The sequence below is a fragment of the Echiichthys vipera genome (genome assembly GCF_963691815.1).
Source record: "Echiichthys vipera genome assembly, chromosome: 1".
In the NCBI taxonomy this organism is placed as follows: Eukaryota; Metazoa; Chordata; class Actinopteri; order Perciformes; family Trachinidae; genus Echiichthys; species Echiichthys vipera.
Genome location: NC_139826.1, coordinates 15,119,307 through 15,143,737, shown reverse-complemented (window position 1 = coordinate 15,143,737; position 24,431 = coordinate 15,119,307). Strand labels below are relative to the sequence as shown.

At 40.3% G+C, this 24,431-nt stretch overlaps 1 protein-coding gene across 16 annotated transcripts in view; it reads left to right on the top strand.

Annotated features, from left to right (window-relative positions):
- Positions 1 to 1,889: 1,889 nt before the first annotated feature.
- The window catches only part of celf6 (CUGBP Elav-like family member 6), a gene marked incomplete at both ends in the record, with an annotated part of 144,016 nt that continues 121,474 nt past the window's right edge, over positions 1,890 to 24,431 (top strand). For 11 of the 16 annotated variants that reach the window (XM_083938451.1, XM_083938447.1, XM_083938458.1 and 8 more), the window contains 2 exons: positions 1,992 to 2,139; positions 13,116 to 13,198. In XM_083938451.1, coding sequence (XP_083794577.1) covers positions 1,995 to 2,139; positions 13,116 to 13,198 — 228 coding nt within the window. Of the gene's footprint in view, positions 2,140 to 13,115; positions 13,199 to 24,431 lie in introns of all 16 variants that reach the window. The other 5 variants (XM_083938455.1, XM_083938453.1, XM_083938444.1 and 2 more) reach the window with 1 other exon arrangement.

Here is a 24,431-nt window from a genome sequence, read left to right as displayed (position 1 = left end):
TGTCTTCGTGAAGTGGAGAAAGAGTAGTTTGTTTTTAAATTGTGCTACACTCCAAAGGCTGCTGCACGTTGAATTCCTGCATGCTGCTATCTTTTTAATTATTCACCCAAATATGTCTTTGATCCGAGTACCTGACCAGGCTCCCATTTTCTTTCTAAATCGTCCTTCTAAATGAAAGCAGATGAGGTTTGATGGATGTGCTTGATGTGAAAGTACCAGTGAGCTCACAAAATTCCCACTGCTATGCTGGAGAAAATCATAAAACATGAAGAAGGATCATAACACATATGAAGACTTGGATCATATGTGAAATTAGTATCAATAGTGCTCGATGACAGAGGGGTAACAACTGTCTGAATCTTTCTTAGGTAAGTGATGCACATTTTTACCTTACCATTGAGTTTTGATATATAATTATTCTTAAATTCTTAAGGAAGCATGTTGCCTTAACAAGAGAAATTAAAAAATTTAATCGGCTGGAGTGTCCTTGAGCAATACAGTTAACCTAATGATCTGTCTCAACAAAATCATAAATCCATTTAGAGCAATAATAACTAGAATCCAACTTTTTTTTTCAACTTAAATTAAAAAGCAGGTGGTACTTGAAAATGGTATTTTATACTGTGCTATTTATTGTAGAGTTTTTACTTTTTCAATTACATTTTAATGTCTGTATGAAGCACCTTAAAAAGTGCTACATAAATACAGCTTTACTTACTTACTTAAAAGAGCTCTTAAACACCATGACAAATATAGTACATTAGATCAGTTCAGCACAGAACCAGTGGTTCTCAGTCCACTGGAATCACAGTTCTGTTGGTTTTCTACCCTCCCAGGAAGTTTATAGCATTCACCTGGCGTCTCAGGTGTAAAATAGACCCTGTTAGGTGGTTAGAATGAAAACCAGCAGGACCCTGGCTCCTGAGGTCCAGGATTGAGAACCAGTGCTGTATAGTACATTTCTACAAGGCTTCACAGCAGTGTCTTTCATGAATAGTCCTCAGGACTTACAGCCCTGCTGCTTCTTTCTAAACATCTTACAGGGACTCTTTTATGCCCAGTATGCCAGATGAATGCAATTTTCTAGCAGCACACCTGGGTCCAACAGGCCCAGTATTATGAGGACAGGGCTTTTTGATAAGCACATTGTAAATCCTCCATTGCAAAGTATACAAGAATTAAAATGTATTAAAACTGTAAATCCCCAGAAATGAAGGCTACATTCTTTATAGCCACAGCTTTACATTCTGATAGTTTACTTAAATATTTATAACTAATGATGTACAGCATCACAATGAGGTTTAGTAAGGTACAATTATATGAGCTGCCACTACAAAGCTACAATTCCCTCCAAACTGACTCCCAATTTTGCCTCGTTGCTAAAACAAAACTAAATGACCTGACATAAGCAGGAGAAGTAGCACAAATGCTGCCTTTGCAGTTTAAATATCCAAGCTTTCCACTCCACACAAATGTTTGCATTCTTACTCTGCCCTTTGGGGCTCTCAGTCATCCTGCTCTCCCATTGGTCTGGGCCGTGCTCATTATTCAAATGAGGCGATGGGCGTGGTCTGTTCGTAAAAGTACGAGTTTACGTCATGGGTAGAGTGGCAGCAAGGGGGGGGGGGGGGGGTGAAAAAATGAAAACATGAAGCAGAACAAATAATAAATAAGGCTTATTTCAAACAAGGGGACTGAAAAGAAGAGGAGAGGGAGAGGGGAGGGAAAACCGGAGGAGGAGTGGGGAAGGAGGAAGATATAACAGAGGGGGAGTGTGCACTGTGCAGTTGACTACAGAGAGAGAGAGGGGGAGAGAGAGAGTGAGCAGAGAGAGAGAGAGAGAGAGAGAGAGAGAGAGAGAGAGCAGCTCGCCGGCCCATTGAGGAAAGATGGCTACAGTCACTGCAAACGGAGTGCAGCAAGAGAATGGATTCAGCACCACGAACAGCGCCGGCAGGATGAACGGGCTTACCATCGGCCAGAACACCATTCCAATGAAGGACCACGACGCCATCAAGCTTTTCATCGGGCAGATTCCCAGAAATCTGGAGGAAAAAGACCTGAAACCCCTGTTTGAGGAATTCGGAAAGATATACGAACTCACTGTACTGAAAGACAGGTTTACTGGAATGCATAAAGGTTGGTTATTTTAAGATCTTTACTTGTGTGTTCCTTTACAAATTAAAAGGGGAGAGAAGGAGAGAAAGAGAGAGAGAGAGAGACAGGGTATCAAAGTGCCCCAATTCAGTTTTTGGGGCGGAGAGCATGAAAAGTGTGTTAATTTGCAGATGTTTGGGACAGAGTGGGAGCCCCGTACACACACACACACACACACACACACACACACACACACACACACACACACACACACACACACACACACACACACACACACACACACACACACACACATATATATATATATATATTAGGCGTGAGAGGGAGAACACGTGGAAGTGAATGACTTGCGAGTGCAGGGTTAATTGTTACCGCGTCCAGCCAATCCACGTGAATACTACCGCTGAAAACGCCTTTGTGTGTGTTTACATTGAGTCTCATGTGCTGAGCATCCCAGTTAAAGGGGGCGGGACAGGCAAGCGCTCGATGCTGTGTTATTTCTGCAGCTGCACAAAATATCTTCACAACTAAAAAAATACGACCTGTTCTGCATCACGGAGTCCATTTGCAGCATATTGTCAGAGAGGAATAAATGCTTTCAGGGGAGCGGAAAGTGCAAACCATTATCAGGCAATCAGCATCCCTGATTAAGGTGGTGCTGGCATGCTGCTTTGACCTTTCAGCAGGCTAATACCAATCCTACTTTTTGGACGTCATTAGCTGTGGAAAATACTATTCACATGGCAGCTGCATTGTAATGCTGCTCCGTGGGCGGGTTGCAGTCAGTACGTACAAGGCAGGATAATAGTAGAGGCTGAGATCCAGCATGCATCGTTCTGTTCGCACCCCCGCCGCCCCCCTCATCGTCGGGCGGGATCAGAATTCACTAAGCAATTAGTCAGGGATCGATAATAGTTATAATGGTGAATGCCATGAGTGCGGTTTGTGTTAGAGGGTCTTTTTGTTAAAAAAAAATGTAAGAAGTCCACAATTCAAAGTCCAACTATGGTTGTAACAACCTATTGTTAATTGCACTATTAGTAGAACTACTAGAATAAGAATTCCCATATAATTAGAATAACTACATTTTGATTTGAAGTTATTCTTTATTATTGAGTTTAGAGGCATTTTTTATTTCAAGCCTTGATGCCAGGGTTTCCAGTAGTGTTTAATTTCATTCTACTGTGGTTACGGATATCTAAAAATAATAATTAAAATGTAATTATAAAAGTTGGTTGAGTTTTAAACATTAATTTTATTTTTTTTTTAAATTAGTGAAAGCCAAAATAAGGTCACACTTCCAGCAATATCTGTGTCATCCTTAGCAGACTGTCCAACAGTCTATTATCAGCATAAGGGCAGTGTTATTGTGGCACGTTTACTTCTGTCTGTGTTTGGTAATATTCTGTAGATCGTTGTTAATTATGTCATCATTTTAGATATGATTTTTAGAATCCCACACACATACACATATTGAATTCACAAGCCGTTCACCCTCAGTGAAACTAATCTATTCACAAGGCAGCCAAATTACGTATGATATGTTAGTCACTGGCTACAGTTCATGATCTTATTGATCAGCTCAAGTCAAGCGCTCTTGTGGGAGAAATGAGTATGGGCTGAGCATTGCTTTTGTGTGTGTGTGTGTGTGTGTGTGTGCGTGTGCGTGTGCGTGTGCGTGTGCGTGTGCGTGTGCGTGCGTGCGTGTGTGTGTGTGTGTGTGTGTGTGTGTGTGTGTGCAGCCCTGAAGGTCTCCATGCACCACCTGTTCCTCCAGCCATCAGCCGCTGGTGCCCTACCTGCTCCTCCTATTTCTGGTGCTCCTCTTTTGAGCCCAATGATCGATCAAAACAATATTTCTGATGTTCGTGTTGTTTACGCCTGTCCTCAACCATCCCTGAATGTCAACACTCTGGTGGATGGTTACCTAGGGATAGATAATCCTGTTCCAAAGCCAGACTGTATGCCTGTTCAAATCATCCTCCACCAAGGCCCGCTCTGATGTATGCATTATGCCCACTTCATCCAGCATGACATTCAAAGTCACTTTGGGAGCACAAGCGTGCACTTTTTAATAAGATTTCACAAATGCATTATATGGATGAGTTTTTCTTATTGGCCACTCACCTAAACCATGTTCATGCCTCCTGCTGTGTCGATGTGTGATACCTGTAGACCGTAGCAAGAAAGTACAAGAGTAAGAAAATGGGATTAGTGTCGTTAACAAAAGAGAAGTAGGTATAGTATATAATATGCTGTGTCACAGAAGGAGAGTGCTTTAAAACTCTGAATGAACGCCATTTCTGAAACCAAGGAAAGCTTTTGTATGGGAATCGAAGGTAATATTAATTATTTAATTGTGAAAGTTCTTTGGTTTCTTCAAACTGAATTATGTTGTAAACAATACACAATGGTCAGCACATCAGTCTTATATACCAGTAGACTCCTAACCTCTCATTTAATTGAGATTAAATTTGACAAGCAATCCCATCTCAACGCCCACTTACGGGCGCTATTGTCCACAAATTTAACCATATCAAACAAACTTCATCAATGTGAAATTGAATTGTTTCAGATGAATAATGCATATTGAAGTACCAAATCATATATAAGTCCTCTTTAAAAAAAACAAGTGAACTAAATCTAATAATAATAATAATAATAATAATAATAATAATAAGAAGAAGAAGAAGAAGAAAAGAAAACTGGGTATGTATGTTGAAACATTTTCCTATCAATTTATCTGCTGAAAGCAATAAAACCTAAACTTGACAGTGAAGTTTATGTTTGTGTTAAAGTTTTATATTTTAGAGCAAGTCAGGAATATATTGGTTAGTCTGACTCATTATCAGTTGATTCGGTTCCATAAAGCAAATTCAACATAGTTCAAGTTTAGTTACTATGGCAACTTCTATTGGCAAACTAACCTGGTCGTTGACTTGTGGCAGGCTAACTGTCCGATGGAGTTTCGGTAGCACTGACCTGACAGGAAAGCAGGGATTTTACATGACTTTCGGCTGTGTTTCCATATTATTTGACATAATGAATCACTGCTTTTTAGAAAATAAACTTTAAAAATTATACAATGGTAAATTATAAGCTATAGACTAAATTACACCCAATCGAATGACAATAGCTACATGAAGAAGAGCTAAATAAATAAAATTCAATAAAGCAATTGCAAAAATATAGTATCTAAATCCATAGGTCTATGCTTCTGTCCTCTAAAAAAACAACTTTTAGATGTGTTTAGTGTGTGGCATTTTCTGGGTGGCACGAGTTGGACTTGACCTTTATGGAACTGATTTAGCTCCGACTGATTTGTTGACTTGATCGGTTCATTCCAGTCAGGATTTGGACTTTATGCCCCACTTTCCTTAGTGTGCTGTGTGGAACGGGCCGCACGTCCTGCTGGGTTAAGGGTTCTAGAATTTAATTAATATATTTTTGGAAGAGTGAATATTGGACTTACATTCATCAAGTGGCCATGGGCGCCAGAAACGCGACTCCAAATGAATGTTAATGCTAATTTCTGCTAGATGTTGTTTTCGCTGCTGCAATTGTACAGGCCAATAAAAAGAGATATTGTGGGTTTATAGAAGATCTCTAATAAATGAAATTATTTTCAGTTTTCTGGTAGTTCATCACGTTAATACATCATATTTGTTCTGAACACCTACTTTGTAAGTGTTAGCATTTGGCTGAAATGATCCAATTGACTGTGGTTTTACAGTTAAATTTGAAGAGCTCTTTTCCAAAATGAGATAAAAGCCAAATGACTTTGTCATGCCACTCTGCTGTATACAGAGCCTATTCACTGCTTCATCAATGTTCCATGCCAAATCGCAATATTTCCTTGTTTAAAATGGTCCGCAAGATGCAGTTCCTTTCCAAACTGCGACCAGCGCCAAACCTATTTTCAGCCTAAATGCGATACATCCTCTCGACCAATCAGAATCCAGTGAGCGTTCTATGCAATCCAACATGGCGGCGCTCTCAAGCGGGAGAGTTTTTTGTTTTGTCCATCCGTTCAACATGTTCAGACTGAGCCATTAAACCATTTTGACAAGATAAATTGAATACTAACCAAATGTGTGGGTCTGGGTAAAAAATGTAATTTTCCTGAAAACTATTAAAATGGATTTATAGCATTTTGGAAAAGAGCTCCTCATTTGTTATTTGTTATTATTTCTACTGGTTGGTGGTGAGGCCTGGACATTACAACTTCTCTGGGTTGTTCACATAATTTTTTGTATTTGTATTTATTTGTTCCTTTCATGACAATGCCTATTCATTACATTGTACACACAATGATCAATTCAATTTACAATTACAATACATTGAAACATGTACATGAATGTAAAGGAGCAGATAAGAAGACAATACAATTCTTATATTTGTCTGCCCCTTTTCAACATAACAAAACAACATGTGATGACCTGCCCTGATTTCCCCCACCCTCGCAAAGTTATCACCAAATTAAATACTAAACCTATAGAACAGTTTATACAATACGTACATCAAGCTAGTGCTCAAGTTTATATGATTCAATATGTTAAGTTGAATACAATCTTTTAAATTTTTAATTTATCCTCCAGGGAATTCCACAGTTTTACACCTTTAACAGATGAGCACATTTGTTTTAATTGTGTTCGTGCACACTGGTGTTTAAAGTCAAACTTTCTCCTATGATTTGCATTCTCTGATGTAAAAAAACAATAACCTTTGTATGTCCTCTGGTAGAATTCTGTTTCTAGCTTCATCATGATATCATATAAGGGACAGATGTTTGAGTCACATACCAGCCAGTAGAAATCCCTCAGATGAGTGTTCACAAACTCAACAACTACCAGCGGATATCGTTTGATTTCAAACTGAAGTTGTACTTTCTGGATGAATGGGATTAATCAGACAAGGGTTGTAACTGTGGTCAGCCACTATCATCAAGAATATAGAGAATATAGAGTATAGAGCTTGAGTCACATCATCCACCTCTACAAATTATAATGTTTTACAATAATATTTTGTCCACCATATATGTATTGCACATTGGTTTAAAAGTAGCTTATGTCCATAAAATGCACAACGCCGAATGGATATTGGCTAGCTATTACTCTAAAAGCCAGGGGGGGCTCCCAGTGTTGTAACATTGTAACAAATTCAATCTACATTTTTAAAATGAACAGTAAGACATACATTTCTCACAGCAGAGCGACAAAAGAGTAGGCGAGGATATAATCAGCATTATTCCTAAAAAACATAAAGTTCATAAAGATTTAATGCAGTGCCATCAATTTATATTGACTACTACTTTGAAATCCCTCTTTGAGCTTAGTTTGTGGTCGAGAGGGATTTGATTGGTTTCGGATAGATGATGTATATGGCTGGTGGCATCAGTTTGTAAACCGTACCTAATGGATGATTTGCAGAACTACCTTTTTCTGAGTCTTGTGACACAGAATTGCACCATAATTATGGATTTAAGGGCAGATCAAAATATCTCATGTTTGCTCATGACTAATTCATGTGTACTTACTATGTGTGCATTTAGGGTATCTCCAGGGACTCGTCTAAATATCTGGGGAATTTTGTACTTAATATTTTTTTCTGTACAATCATTGGATTAGTGTAGCTGTGTGCTGCTGTGTATTCAGAAAGTTTTTTTTTTCCAACAGATGATTATATCCGCCTCGTAGTTGTTAGACACTGTCGCCTTTAATGTGGATTTGATAGTTTGTGTAGCGCATGGGATGACTTGACAATATTGGTGGACACGGTGCTCCTCAGTGTGTGGTGCAGCCAGGTCTCGCTGTTTAACATCCATCATATTTGCTGAGCACTACATTATCATAATACTTAGTGTCAGTGCCAGAATGCATGCATTGTTCAGACATGCTGAATGTTAGTGGGGGGCAAATCTTTTGCTTGAGTAGCATTATCTATCAATCCGTCTCTGATGCTGAGAGGGGGGACTCTGAGCTGCACCACACAGCCAGGAGGAAGACATACAAAGAGTTGTTAAATATCCTCATCCATTCTCCTCTCCTCTGTAGGTCCATGCAGTGTAATTGGCTATAAATAGCCTGCCAAATTGACATAAAAAAAAAAACCTCTTAGGCAGTTTAATGTAAAAAGTAAACCACAATAGGGTACTAACATGTAATGCAAATGAGTCATATAAAATGTAACAACAAACCCTTGAAAGTTTATTTTAAATTAGTAGACAGTTTTGTGGTTTTCTGTCAAATTCAATTATGTTTCTTTTAAGGTTCTTTAATCCAAAAAGTGATATTTATATGTCTGTCTGACTATAAAGCAGGTGGGGGAGATATATAAATACTGTGAAAGTATCAAAATGCGCAACCCACATAGAAATACACACGGCCTGTATTCAGAAACTTGGCCTTTAAACAAGCAGTCAGGACTTCTGTATGGTTGTGATGTCCCAACTATTTAGGTAGACAATGCCGCTACAGTGCCGTTGAACGTTGTTCTCAGTGTTGTGGAGGAAGTGCTGGACAGTGATTGACAGTTTGTTGAAAGCTGAGTGACACGTGTAGCTTAAGTCTACAGATGACCTCTTTGATCATTAGAAAGGAGGCTGTGTGTGAACCAGGCAGCTAACCACTCTGAACAGCCCGCTCCGAATGTAGATGGCCAAAAAGTAGCTCAGCAGGTAAATAGTGTAGTTAACACAGAAACATGAAGCTGCTGATGAATCCTCACATCATATTTGTCTCAGTACCCATGAGGGGGTCGGGCTGTCACATTCAGCAGCATATAGTTGTTTTACATAATTATGTGTTGTGCTTAGATCTTTTTTAGAATTTAATTTGCATTCTTTTTCCCATTTTAATGAACATTCTTGGATCAGACATGTGTGAGAAGACTGGAGGAGAGCAAATTGCTCATGATTCATGAATTCACTGCTAATGAATTGAAATTTTATACAAATTTGTTCTGGAGTTATTTCAATTACTGGTACCTGATGCCTTAAAAAAGCCCAATTTACTCTTAATGCCTGGATGCATGCAATTGTTAGCACATACTAATTTCCATTTTAAAACAAACTGATAGAAGAAGCATTGTTGGGGGGGTTCTTTAAGTAATTACCAGAAACGTGTCTTTCAAACGCAAAGACACATTTCTGCTTTCGCTTTGAACTAGTTTTGCACGGGTTACTTTATCATTTGTTTTACATGTAATTTGTTGAACTTTTGTCCCTAACTGAAATTATAGCGCTGTATATTGTCTTTGATTACCAAAGTATTATTTTCACCCCACTTAACCTGCTCATCACAGGAAGCCACCAGTCATTCTGTTGAACCACCATCAGAGCCATTTTCACATACTCTTCTTCTTCCTTTTTAATGCATTCAACTTATTTCCTTCTACTTCTTATGTTTTATCATTTTTACTGCAAAGAATCTGTACTTGGCATTACTGCCTAAACTCAGAAGACTTTATCACAGATCCATGAAAGTGACCGATGTTTGAAGCCATGAAGCCTTATTTTCACATAATACCAAAGGGACAAAGATGTGGGATAACAAGTATATATAGTGAAGTCCCATGCCAATTAGTCAACTTAAAAGTTTAAGCTGACAGCCCTAACCTGCTACCAGCTGCTACAGCCTTGTTACCTCCCCTCAAACTGTATCATTGTGCCTCTCCTCATGTTCTTTAAGCTAAATGTTCATCTGTTCCACAACTGGCTACCTCAGTCCTTTGGGCTTAAGATGTCCCCTGAGCCAGCACTGTTGGATATCAAGCTTTCCTAAAGTCCCGCCAGTTTTCCTTGAGGCAGCCACGCACCTGGCCTGAATATTAAAGGCTACACTGCACAAAAAGTCCAGTTTAACAAATCATTTACTTTTGTCAGATGCAGTTCCACTTGCTGTAAGCATGTAAGTAAAGTTCTGCATTCAAAATGTTCCTAAAGTAAAAGTACCGAAGCATTTGTAAACAAATGTTGGGTGTAAAAATCGAAAGGGGTAAAGTATATACTGAAAGCATATATCCTTTGTTAAGTCTATGCAGGATATTTTATAAACTGATCACGTTTGGTATGTCAAATCTTAATCTGAAAAAATCTCTAACTATAGTTATGAAATAAATGTAGTGAAGTAGAAGTGTAAAGTAGCTTAAATTCTTACTGTTAGTAAGCACACAGCCTTCGGTGCCGGCTCCTCCTCTCCATCCCGGCTCAACGGCCAGAGAGAGAGAGAGAGTAAGAGGGAGAGAGAGCAATGATGGTCGATTGAGCAAGAGAGTGAATAAAGAGAGTGAGCGTTGTTCAGTGGCAGTTAGGTTCAAACAAAAATAAACACACACAGACTTCCACACAACCCTGCTGGAAGTTGCTGCACTGTCAGATTATGAGTGTATGCAGAGCTTCATCCTGTGAGTGTGTGTGTGTGTGTGTGTGTGTGTGTGTGTGTGTGTGTGTGTGTGTGTGTGTGTGTGTGTGTGTGCATGTTCGCTGACGTGTGTGTGTGTGTGTGTGTGTGTGTGCACTCTTAAAACAGACACACTGCTATGTGCCCTGTGTGTATGCAACACTGAGTGGTAGAGGCATCACAAAGTGGCCTGACCCTGACTGTTATTGGGGGGACCACCACTTGGGCCAAGCCTACACCCAGAAACGTCCCTGTCCATATCAAAATAAGAAGTAAAACACACACTTCTGGTGGATCACAAGCCTTGATTGAGAGATATACATTTGTATTCATTTATACATTGTTTTTTATTTACTTATTATACCTTTAAGTTAATGTAATTAGGTACTTTCTATCAGTGAAACAAAACACATATTGAATTGAAAAGAAAAAAAGGGAAAGGATCAACAAGGAAAATACTTTATGAAATGATTGTACTGTTTCACCACAAACATTGGGATAATTGTGTCAGTACCATGATTTTCAATTGAAGGACAAAAAATACTTTCCTGAAAAGACATTGGTAAAATAAAACTTTACTGCTAAACTAAGAAAAGTTAACCAGAGTTTATACACTGATTTGTGCTAGGAACATTATTAAACCCGTATAACTGTAAAAATGTGAAAACTTATCAAGATGTTTACTTGGAAATACGCAGCAAAAAAGATAAGGGCAATGGAAAAAGAGTGTCAGCAACAGCCTACGATTCCCATAAGAATTTGCTAGGACATGCCCCCCGGGGAGGCCTTGGCTGATGTCCCACAGTTTTGTAATGTCACAAAGGATGAAGAGTGTTTCCCCAGGCTCCCAAACTTTTCTGCTTTGTTGTGTGGCATGCTGTTTCATCAGTGTCGTTCAGGTGGTTTTTTTCTCTTGAGTAACCGCCTAGTCGTGGAGGTGGGTGAAGGTTGTCGTGAAAGAGCCCTCTCTTGGCTGGGCGCCAGAGTGTGTCGCTGGGTTTTGGGGGTGACGGATGCTATGTGCTGCATGCCGGGTATCATCTGTATGTGTGAGTATGTGTGTGCGAGTGTGTGTGTGTGTCTCGTTTCTCCCTTGGGAATCCTTGGCAGCAGGTGTGACATGCAGTAATGGGAAATTATGCTGCACAGTGCAAAACCTCTTCTGAACGGGGTCACCCACTGTCAGCTCTGCCAAGCGCGTAACAGAGCAACCACTCACCCTTTAATGAAAGCTGTCACATTTTTGTTAGGGACTTATTTATCGATGCATATTCATTCTGTTTTCCTGAATTTTCCAACTTGAAGAAAAGTCTCCAGAGATGTGTTGGGGTACAGTTTCGGCTCATCACCAGAGGATTTTAATTACTTGGCAACCAAAATAAAAATATGCATAGTAACTTTGAAAGTGATCATTCATCAGAAAGCAGTATGCATATTTTTTCGTAATACAAAGAAAACCTATCTGGGGTGACTAAGTATTTTATAAATACTTTCCACAGAGAGAAATGCACACAGCCCATATTCAGAAACTGTGTCTTTATGGAGCCACCAGGACATTACATTAAAGCATGTTCTAGTATGAACTCATAATACAGTAGAGTCTGAAAATGAGCATAATATGTGACCTTTAAACTTAACCTACAGGAACACACCTGTTTTTATACATCTATTTATGTTAAACATTTTCGCTGTTTCATTTTGCAAAATCCTTTGTACTAGATTAAACTGAATAGGGAAAAACAACAACAACAAAAAAACACAATATAGCGAACAATTTAGAAATATATAAAATAAACAGTGAGCATATGCATGAAAGCATAAATCTAATCTGAAGGGTTTGTCATATTTTAAAAAGAAATGTGTAAAATTCTAACCTTATTTCTCAACCAGCATGTTATTTTCTCTGAGGGTAATAGAGCTATTAACTTCAGAGAGCCACATTCCTGTGTATAAATTCCATTTTTAATACAATACATGTTTTTGGAAATAGCTTATAAAACTGCAGTAAATCTTATATTATGGCTTGTGTAGATTAGAATTACTTAAGTGAAACCACAAATCTCTGGGTCCATTTGGAAGGTTACTACTGTATGTAGTTTTTTGGAAGTCGACTGTAGGGATGCTTAATCTCTGAGCAAACATCAATGGAGAGGTGTTAGACTGGCTTTACATGGTGCATTTAGAATGGACTTTCATGGTAAAGCTATCCAATTTAAGTCAAGGTCTGTGTTTGAGAGTTTGCAATGTGCTGTATAAATGAGTTAATTTAAGGATGAGGGAGAAACTTGATCTTCTTTTTTTAGTCTGTTATACTGTATTTCTTGTGCTCTTAGATTTTGATTATTTTTTGTTTTACATTTTAGACATTGTATTTGATGTGCGCTAAATAGATATGACATTAAATGTTTTGGTATCATGTTTTGTGGTTTTCTATTCAGTCATTAAGACTAATAGCATTCTGAAAAGAACAGCATACCATAACTGTACTCTTTCTTTAAACATAGCCATACATTTTCTGTCACTCTTACACCTTTCCTTTTTGTGGTCCATTGTCTGGTGGAATAAGTCTATCTCTCTCCTGTCTCCCCGATACACTAGGATGTGCCTTTCTAACATACTGCGCCAGAGAGTCAGCACTGAAGGCCCAGAGCGCCCTCCATGAACAGAAGACTCTGCCAGGGGTAAGTGCCCCCGATCTCGCTTCGGTCATAGGCTAAAGCTCCTGGGGCAGCCAGCCTGGTATGGAAACCTACATTAACATAGGGATTATATCACACTCACACATGATGAGGCACATGAATACACAGTGTGGATTAAGACACACATTCAGGCACACACACACACACACACACACACACACAAACACACACACACACACACACACACACACGCACACACACACACACACACACACACACACACAAATATGAAAACAGATGGAAGGAGTCAATCATTTTGTTAGACGCCCTCTCTACCTCCCTCTTTTTTTGCTCGCTCTCACCTACACACACACACACACAAACACACACACCACACACACACACACACACACACACACACACACACACACACACACACACACACACACACACACACACACACACACACACACACACACGCAGACACTAAAAGAGTGTGAGTGGCCTATCTCACCTTGCAGTGTTCTATTACACTAATCACCCCGGCGGAGATATTTGATAAGCGCTCCTTCATAACAGCCTGTGCTGTCCTTCCCCTGTCCTCTCACAATATGGCTGCCACAGACACTAATTGCCTTGAGGAATCCCACTCTCATTATCACATATAATCAAACAGTAAGTATAAACAATCATTTTTACCATGTATATTACCATCTGGTGTTTTTGTTTTAATTCTCTCCCATTTGGTTGTGGGTTTTTTTCTCCCCATCTTCTATGATTTGCCTTTGGCGAGCGGGTAACTTTTTCAATTAAAATAATGGCCTCTTCAAATGACACAGGTAAAACGTATCCAGTAGTGGGCTGTTAAGCCCACCCAGGAGGAGACCCTCAATCTGGGATCAGCATGAGCTTGTGGTGTCTATCTGTATTTGATGTGTGTGAGGGGGATTCGACTCTCACATCAGGGGAATTATTAAGGTGTGATTGAATTATGCCCGCGGGTCCCTAAGAACGAGAAACTGCTCTAGCGCCCAGGCTCCTTGCTGCCCCCTCCTACCCCCATTTCCTTTCACCATGAACCAAGACATCCTTCCAGGTTGGGGCTTTAATCAGAGCCTCAGGGTATCCATCTATATCTCTGGGGAGGGAGAGAGGTACAGAGAGATAGAAGGAGATAGAAGAGACAGAAAGTAGGAGAGGACACAAGTAGGGAGGGGGGAGGGCAAAGGTGGTCGATGGACTTGTGGGGGCTTTATATTTTTCCTCACTGTTGGGTTAATCAGCTGTTTGCACTTCATTCCATAGGTACTTTAGTGAATGTTAGGTACACAGGTACACTGTAGGGAAAGAGTCCCTGGGAGACTGGGCTCCCTGGCCCGTTACTGCTTCCTGCAGCTTCATAATGAGATGATTGTCATGATAGTCCTGGATAGGTGTTCCCATCTTTATAGCCCTCATGGAGGGAGATTCTTGTTTGTCTTCTATCTAGAAAGAGGTTAATGGAATGTTCTGTGGGGTTTGAATAAACATTTCCCCTGTAGAGCTCACGGCAAGGGGTCCTTCCTTCAATCTCAGGGACAGACAAAGGCAGAGAGAGGTGACACTTCTGGACTGGCCTCATTGTCATTGTCATGGCATGATGCTTTGAGATGCTCTGTCGTATAATGCTGCCTTTTCAGTGGCTTCTCCACGCAGCGTTTTGTTCCAATGAGACGTCTAGCATAAAAAAAAAAATCTTTCTGTCTGTCTTTCTCTCACAAGATGAAATAAAATTGAGAAAAAATAATCCGTGAAAAAAAAAATAGAAACAGCAGGAGCAGTTGCACAGCTATGTCATATGAGGTTAAATGCAAATCTTAGTAACTGTTAGCTTTAAAAGAGCTCGAACAGTCCTATTTCATCATGTTTATTCAGCATGAAGTCCCTGTATGGCTTCCTCACTTAGACGTAGAAGTTAATGTACTTTTCCACAAAGCTCTGGAGCACAGAGAATGCAGAATTTCACTTATTTAACTCCCACGTTTGATCCAGATTATATTTTGCAAAAGTGTCTTCAAAGAGAGCCTACAGATGCAGCTGGTACTTGAAAACATACCAATGGAAAAATCAATAAGCTGGGGAAAGGAGCTGTGTGCATGTGAGTTAAATGAACTGTTGTCTCGCTGACCATTCGGCTTTGGTCTGTAACAGACAGAGCCAAAGCATCGCGAGCATGGCCTGCCTCATTCTGACATCTCTCAAAAGGAAAGTAGTTTCTACTGGGCAGAGAGCAGAGGTTATAAGAGCCTCCCAATTCTTGTCCCATGTTTTGTTGTCTGTCTGCTACATTAGGGTGTGCTAAAGCTTGGTTAGCTGAGAGACAGAAACAACAGATCAAGTTAAAGTACTATGATAATATCGCAGGTATCATTCATATGAGAAACATATGGGCTGCATTTAACCTGGCTGACCCGTTGAAGTGTTAAGACAGACCAAGGAGAGGCAGTGAACTCCTGTCTTTTAATAACACTTGTGTCCATGACCAGTGCTGGAATAAAACAGTATGTTATCTGCTGCAGTTGTAAAAAGTAGCTAGTATAGTAGTATAAAAAATATCACAAATAACTTTATCTTGTACTGTGTCAACCTCCACAAAAAGTGTGAATTACAGTCAGCTAATGGGACATTATTTACAATGATGGGACAATCATTTTTACATTGGTATCACTGATTATGCCATTAAACGTTCAGTGTTACATTTTTAAATGACACATTCTTACTCTCAAAATGTAAAGTTCACTTAGTAGAGATTGTGTCTCCGACTGAGCCCAGATCGTCACAGTTGAAGGAACATGCAGTCTACCTACCCAGCCTCATACTGTAGGTATCTCAGTCAGAGTGCTGTATTCCTATTTGTGCCTCCTTCATGTAATATGTTCACTATTCAGTGCCCTGGCATTAACTTGCATCCTGGGTGATCTGATCACAAGTGGACAGCTCTAATTACAGGTATGAACCAAAGACACATTGAGGAGGTGGTCCAAGCTTCACATTTTCTTACTAGTATGAAGTATACTAGAATCTTGTGTTTTGGATGTTGTTATCATACTGTCTGTGTTTTTGTTCCGGTGCTCTGCACAGATCTGAAACCTGCCAGCCTGTTCTTATCCCTGGCTCTCTGGAGCTCTGTGCACCACTCTTGCCTTGCCGTGTCGGCAGCACAGAGGTCCCCGGGAACCGCCTCAATAAAACCTTATTTTTAGGTTTATAAAACGTACCCGAAAACCTGAACATATTACACACATACCACCACTGAGCAGATAAAAGCATGCCTTTTGGCACACAGACAAAGACTGTAGGCAGCATCATAGCACATTTCTGTATTAAGATTTAAAATGATTATTAATAAAAATATGTATTTTTGTGTATTCAAACAGAAATGGTGTACGTGGTTATTTGCATACAGAGCGACGAAGTGAGATCAGATCGCAAGTGGTCACTCAAGACGCATGTGGAGACGCATTCTAATGCCTGATGTGAAAAGATGTACTCAGAGCTGTCCACTTGGGATTGGATCACCCAAGGCACATGTTGATGCCATGTCTTAACAGGGCCACTGTTACAAAGCCTCACTTTTCCCTGCACATTGCAGATATTTCATATTAACACACTGTGTGGATTTCACAGGAGGAGGAGACTACAGGCTTAACAGTGTGAAAGAGAGGAGGCAGATAGATGTGCGTGTGTGGTCTCAGCAGGAAGCTACGACTCTTACATCATCTCCAGATTGGCTGTGAATCTTAAACCCTCTATAATTCACATTCCTTTATTTACCGAGTCTTGTAGCCTACTGTGTGTACAGCATTGGACTTGCCACCAGAGAATTCGGCTGAGGCGAGCTGTGTTTACATTGTTTGATTAATTGCATGTAAAGAGTATAATGAGCTCTTGATGTCACATGCATCCGATCCTTCTGCTACAGTTTGTACAGTAAATGTAATCAGAGATTCAGCCTCTTGCCCTTGGTGAGCCTGTAGTGCTGTTGTATTTACATGCACATTCAGCATATCCCCCGATGTAGGGCAGCATGGCACTGCATGGCGACAGGTTAGGTTATGCCTGTGAATGATTTCTCTCTGAAGATAATTCCTAGGATGCTCACACACTTACTTGGGACTAATAGTAGTTCATGAACAATGCATTAACATTTCCTCTATACATCAGGAAAATTTGTGTAGATCCAAGTAAGTTGTTATTCTATAAACGTTATGGCTACTTCATGATACTTTATTTTATGTAACACCACCTGGCAATACAACAGCAAGAAAGTATAAATAACATTAACTATTGTAGCACCAAAATGTGTTTTTTTACAACTGTTTGCCAAGTGGCCTCCCAACCTGCTGCTATTGGAGCCACAAACCTTCAAATGAATTCTGCTCTTTTCTTTCAGGGCCACGTCACTTTCTCCTCTCAGGCCAATTAGCTCCTGGTGTTTGCATGTAACAAGCATGCTAATTGGGTGCTACTGAAGCCCGGAAGCCAATTAAAAAGATCCAGCTTCTCTTTGTCTCTCATTCACTTTTGCTTTCTTCCAATCCTCCCCCCAATGCTTTCTCCTTCCTAATCATATTCCTACCACTTTCATTCCAACACTCTCCTTTTCCTCACTTTCTCTGTGGATTGTGCAGCGTGTGGGGTGGCACCCAAACTTTATACCTGTCATTTACGTAGAGGTTTCTGCAGAGGAATTCACATTTTTTGGTCTCTGAGTGAGAGTAGAGGCAGCACCTGACCCCTGTATTGATGATGAGGCAGCCAAGTACGACAGTGAAAAAGATATGAGAGGAAAAAAAGTTGCCAACTCTTCCTTTCTGAAGGGTTTCTCTTCAAATTTGAAAGAGTATGCTTGAAAGTATCACAAGTTCCACCAAAGTGGGTAGAAAAATATTTGTTTCTCACATTTTCTTTTTTTCATTCAATGCATGAAAAGTGCAGAAAATGTCTGTGTTTGTATCACAGAATGGGTCAGGGAAAGAGTGTGCAATACCAGTATTATGTGTCACTAAGCCCAATGCCATGGACCAATGCATCCATGTTCTTGACACTCTCTTCCCGCATCACACCACAGATGTGGCCAACGTAGACCTGCCATATGTCTCTGTCTGTGTCTCAGTGTATGCTGTGAATGCGAATAAGAAACCAGGATAAGTTTAATTTGTGAAACTGTTTTCCAACACTTTGTTTCTTTATTTTAGCCTTTAATAAAGCAGAATTGTATTCATAAAAGTGAGTTCTTGGGGGAATCTATGAGGTGCTAAGAGATGCAAGCTCATACATGCATATACATAAACAAACATGAAAACACAGACTTTTAAACACCCAAACATGCCTAATAACCTAACTTTATTCCCATTTATTTAACAGAAACATGTTAATTGATATATATAGAAGTAAGGGTTTTATGTGGAGTATTCCAGATTAGTTGTGTGTGTGTGTGTGTGTGTGTGTGTGTGTGTGTTTGTGTGTGTTGCAATCTTAACAAAAGACACACTGAGAACCTCTCCAGCTCCTGGACTGACGCAAATGCTGCAGTTTAAACTAATTACTCAAGCCACACAGGGCCTTTACCCATTCTTTTAAGGGACAAATTGCGTTCTGTTGCCGATCAATTTGTCCTCCGTGCCAGATTTGTCAACCTCCAGTGCCCCTGAGCAGTTGCCATTATGAAGCAAAAAAAAATGGCCTGGGCACTGGACGTGAGACCTCTGCTAAGGCTCTCGCTGCTCTCCTCATCATCAATTACGTCTATATCATTTTCTTTCTGCTGCCTGCTTTAGAAAAGAAATTAAAAAGAGCCATTGTTTTTCTAATCCCCCTGGGATGAAAGCATTTACTACGCCGCTGCACTGTGCATGGCCATCCTGCCGATTAGGGAGTGAATAGAATCACAATCGAGGGATGCACTCGGCATTGTCTCCTATTATGTGGCTGGTGGCCCTGAATATTGTGCAAAAATTAATTTCGTTCCATCTGATGGGATTTTCAACCTTGGAGAGTGTGAAATGTTAATCCTGGCAGGCAGGCGGTTGGACATCCTGGAACGCCTGTTTTTTATACTGGCCAATGTGGACAGGGCGAAAAACCTTGTTGATTGTGAGAGAGCCCTTAACCAGCCCATAAAGATGGCAGGCCAGAGGCGCCGGACGAATGAGCAGGAGAGATAGTGCTTTTTAAAGGCTGCGGGGCAGGATAGTTTTGGTGTTCAGAGGATGGCAACAACCAGGCCCATTTGTCCTCTTGATCTTGAACATATACTGCAATACAGTATAACAGGCTAGTGCCCAGGTTGTTCAGGTGACAAATCCCAGCTTCTCATTTTATTGAAAGATGGATTCATGAACAAAGTTGCAGTCACACAAACAAAACATCACTGGGGCTTTTCCTTCAATATAAGATCCAAGATTTGTAAAATTGCATTCTACAACACAGTTGAAGCCATGTCTGTGTATTCATGCAATCTGGAAAACCAAGAAAAACAAGTCACAATTTCCTGTTTTGATGCCGACAAAAAAAACAAAAAAAACATTCTCACTCCCAACACGTCAAATGCAGCAGCTTGGTTCATGTGGCCGTCGGTGTCTGATACCAACACACAAGGTATCCTGTATGAGATGCACTGGGCTTTCAACTGCTCGACTGCAGCACAGTGGTATGAGGAGCGACAAAGTCTGTGTAGGGAGGAGGTCGGCATGGACAAAATGAAATTCGGACTGTTTTCCTTTATTTTCCAGGTTGAATGAAATGGAATGCATTATGTAAAATACACAAACCGATAAGAGATAACCTCCTATAGGTCACAGGTTTTTATTCTGTGCTACCAAAATGTCTGAAAGCAACAAGCTGCACTTGAACAAGATGATATATCCTGTTTTAAGAGTCCTTGGTTGACAAAATGAAAAACACTTTTCAGAGTATGATTGCCTGTATTCTAAAAATATTGGATGGTGAACCATAGGTAATGATTTGGGTTTTCAGCCTCACTGGGTGGGTTTTGTTTTAATATGTGTTGAAAGCTTGTAAACTGAGAAGACCCTTGACACCTTTCCTCCACGTCGACACATTCACTATCTTTCCCTCGCTGACAGGTGCAGCCAGACTCTGCCATGCATGCTCTCCTGTGCTAATTTATCCACTTCTTTAGCTGTAATGAGGCAGAACTGGTAAATGTGGGGACAGCATTGTTAACACTGTTGCTTCACTGGGAAAAAGGAGAACACAGACAAATACTGGGGAAGGATGGAAACGAGGACCGGGTGCTGTCATATATCCAAGAATGATGCTTTAAGTCTGTTACTCAGGCTGGATCCCTGTCTCTTAGTTAGCTGCACGCTGGAATATGACATTTCCTAAACCAATTAAAGATCAAACTTTCCATTCCATCTAGATGAAGCTGTCTGGCAGACACAATTGGAAAGAAAAATCAAACCAAAATGAATACTTGAGGGTGGATCTTTATACTCCCAAATCATCAAAAAATGCTGTGGATTTGGTTAATTAACTTCCCATCCCATTCAATTTTAGATGATCAATTTGAGAAGATCAAGGTGTAAATCTACCTTTAAAGTTGTTTGATACTCAAAGGATGCCTCACAATGCGATGGCTAAATAGCAACAGGTGTTGGCACCCCACAACGAGTTGGTAATGAGAAAAGGTGTTGTCTTTTGAGACAGCTGCATTGAAAACAGAGCAATTTACCTTACCTTACTTTTATTCCCTCTCCCACTGCTTTTTCTCCTCTTTCCTCTCATCCTTAAGTAAGTAAGTTAGTGGCCTTTCATTGCAATTCACAACTCATTCTGGCAATCACTGAAGACATCCGGGCAATCTGCACATATTTGTTCAAAAACAAAACAAAACAACATGATGATGCTGAGTTCAGCAAATCACTCTGGCAGCCCCGGTTATCAAACACTTCAGTTAATCACGTGGACTAGTGTAAACTTTCTGCTGATTTGAAAATGATCTACACACACACACAAACACACACACACACACACACACACACACACACACACACACACACACACACACACACACACACACACACACACACACACACACACACACACACACAGAGGACCTAGGAGGCACCAACAAGAGAGCGGAGAAAGGGGAAGGGAACAGGGAAAAGAGAACAAAAGAGGGGAGAGATGAACTGATGAGTCATCATGAAATAGAGAGAGACAAAGAGAGAGAGAGAGAGAGAGAGAGAGAGAGGAGAGAGAGAGAGAGAGAGAGAGAGAGAGAGAGAGAGAGAGTGAGAGTAGATGCATTCTTGCATAATGAACACCCAAGCATCACCAGGACAAACTCCTCAATCACCGTGTCCAAAGGATTAACTACGCCACGCGCCTCTTATCTCCCCCATTTCGTTTAAGAAAGAAAATGACCTTGCGCTTGTTTACATGCTGATTAAAGCCAGGAGGGAGAGAAGGAGACAGCGAGAAAGTCAAACTGTAATCAGAAGAGTTTGTAAGTGAGGTATTTTTGGCGTTGCATTCTCAGCAAATACAGCGAGCTGCAACCAGACTGTGTCACAGTAGCAACACAAAAACAACAACCTGATGTAGCAGCTAACGAGCAATGAGTGGGCTGGGACAGAAATAGTGTGTGTGTGTGAGTGTGTGTGTGTGTGTGTTGTGTGTGTGTGTGTGTGTGTGTGTGTGTGCGTGTGTGTGTGTGTGTGCATGTGTGTGTGTGTGGGTGGTTCCATTAGTCTGCCTGTTTTACTGCACTGGGAATAACTGTTTCTGGGCTCCTTTATCTGTATATGTGTAATGTATGTGTACGAGATGTGCACGTATCTATTTCTTTTCTTGTACAGTATAAACCAGTTTGAATTTTAGAACTTTGAAGTGTAAGGGCATTTGTGCATTTTGGCTTTTTCAAAAGGGTAATTTCGGGTTCTTCTTTGCCTCTGTATTAATTAAGTAGGTTTGTATTGTAATTCCTTCTATTGGGAAAATCACCACAAAGAGCTGGAACTGTGACTGAGACCTGCAAGTCCCTCTATCTTAACGCAGTGGTTTTGTGGGGTCTGTGTTTCTGAACATGAAGGTCACATTTCTCTTAATCTCTATAAACAGATATCTGCATTCAAATGCAGAGTCTATGGACAACGGGAAATTATTCTGGTATCGGAAGCATTTTGTTTATTGTTTGTGGTCCGAGAAGTGTTGACCAATCATGGTTGAGTGGATTTTTCTTGCATGCAGGTAAGCAATCGTTTTGGAGAGCAAAAGAGGCGAAACGCATTGGCCAAATGTGCATTGATCATATCTGTTTATAGAGACGTCCCTTGAAGCTGCAGTTGGCAAGTCTGGCAGATAGAGTCGACTCTGTCAAATTTCAAATGTTTACAACTCTCCCGGCCCTCCCCCTCTACCACTGAGCTTCTCCGCACTCTCCGCGAGTGCTAGTCAGTGCGCGTGCACCGGAGTCTTGTGAACGTGCCTGTGTCTTCTCTTGTCAATAAATGGGGTGGAGTACATGCTACATGGAGGTACGCTGGCTAACATACTTATACTGTTTACGTCATTTAGCTTGAGGCGTGTGCCTGTGATATGTAACATGTGCAAGCGGGGAGGGGGAATCTGTGGCATGTGCACGAACTGTGCCTGAGAGTAAGCTCTGCAATGAGTGGACAGGATGATACAGGCGCTGAAGGTGCGTTTTTTTTCCTTCCTTAAACCAGATATTTTATGTTGTTCTATTGGAACATAGTGTCGGCTTTAGTGAATATGATCAAACAAATGCCGACTGCACGTTTAACTCCAACTCCGTTGCCGCGTCTCAAGTTACTAATCGGACCCGGTGCACAGAAGAGGAAGTCTTGGCCCGGATGTCTGCTGGCTATATACAGTATACTGAAACCCCAGAAATATTGGTTGTTGCTCTCAGAGGCTAAATCGTCATCAGACCGATAGCAGATGGATTCAGAGATTGCATTTCACATAATCCCTCCTACTTTTTTTTTTAATCTTTTCCCCCGATAGTTGTCTCTTTTGCTTAATTATAGGGAATAACTTCATTTTTTATTACTTAGTAATGGAATAACTGTGCCTCTTTGTACCATAAAATGAAGGAATGCAGCATGGGGGCAGCAGGGAGACCAGTATTTTTAGAAATAGTCAAGTCAATCATCAATGATTAATTGCATGCAGCTAGCCTGGCATCCCCAGACTAATTCACAAATGTGTATCAGAAAATGTGACCTTATCCTTTAATGTCCTCACATGTATAGCAAGGCAATCTTAATGTTCTTTGGAGTGTATTTGATTCCTTTCTTGCTCTCTCTCATTGCTGTCATGTCTCCTTTCCTCGTGTCACTGCAAGATTGGCCCTCTGCAGACTGTGACTCACACAGACTCTGACTCACGGACAGGAAAAGAAACTTTTCTAGGTGACAAGAAGAAGAAGAATTATCAACATACAGATAATGGATAGTTTTTATCTTACACTATGTTTGTCTTTACTGGACACCTACTGGAATAATTTGTATCGCTTTAACCTTTCACCATTTCATGTCTGTGTTCTCTATTGTCAACATTAAGGAAACACACATTACTGATTTATTCTTTTATTGTCACTATAATGTACAGTGATAGATATGTTTTTTAGGTTTGTATATATTTTGTAGATTGGTTTCGTATACTTGTGGACACGATGGCTACAGTCACTGCAAACGGGTCCAATCAATTTTTAGAACTTTGTCATTCAAGACAAAAATATAGTTACAATAATTACTGGGCTCAGTAATTGAACTAAACAAGAAATTGCAATGACATGTCACATTCTGTAATTATTTTGCAACTATAATTATTTTGCAACTATAAAGGCTAATAATACGTAGACTCTGAAGGAACACTATATTACTATATTATTAACACTATACTAGTACCACTAATAATAACACTTTAAAGACTTAATACTATATTAAATACATCTATTCAAAGGCTTAATTAAAATATTTTTTACTCAGTTGGTGAGTACTCTTTAAGTGCAATTGTAACTATAATTAACAGCCACACATTTTGTCATCACATACAGGTAGATAGTGAGACAGAAGTAAAAAGAGAGAGAACATGATGGTGACACACAGGAGTGAAAGGTGAAATGGGGTGTAGAAGCCCCGCTAGTTTCCGTTCAGACAGGCCTGCCATGGCAGAGAAAACCTGTGACAGTGAGGTGTCAGAAATAGCACCAAGGCTAACACCTCAACTTTTGCTTATC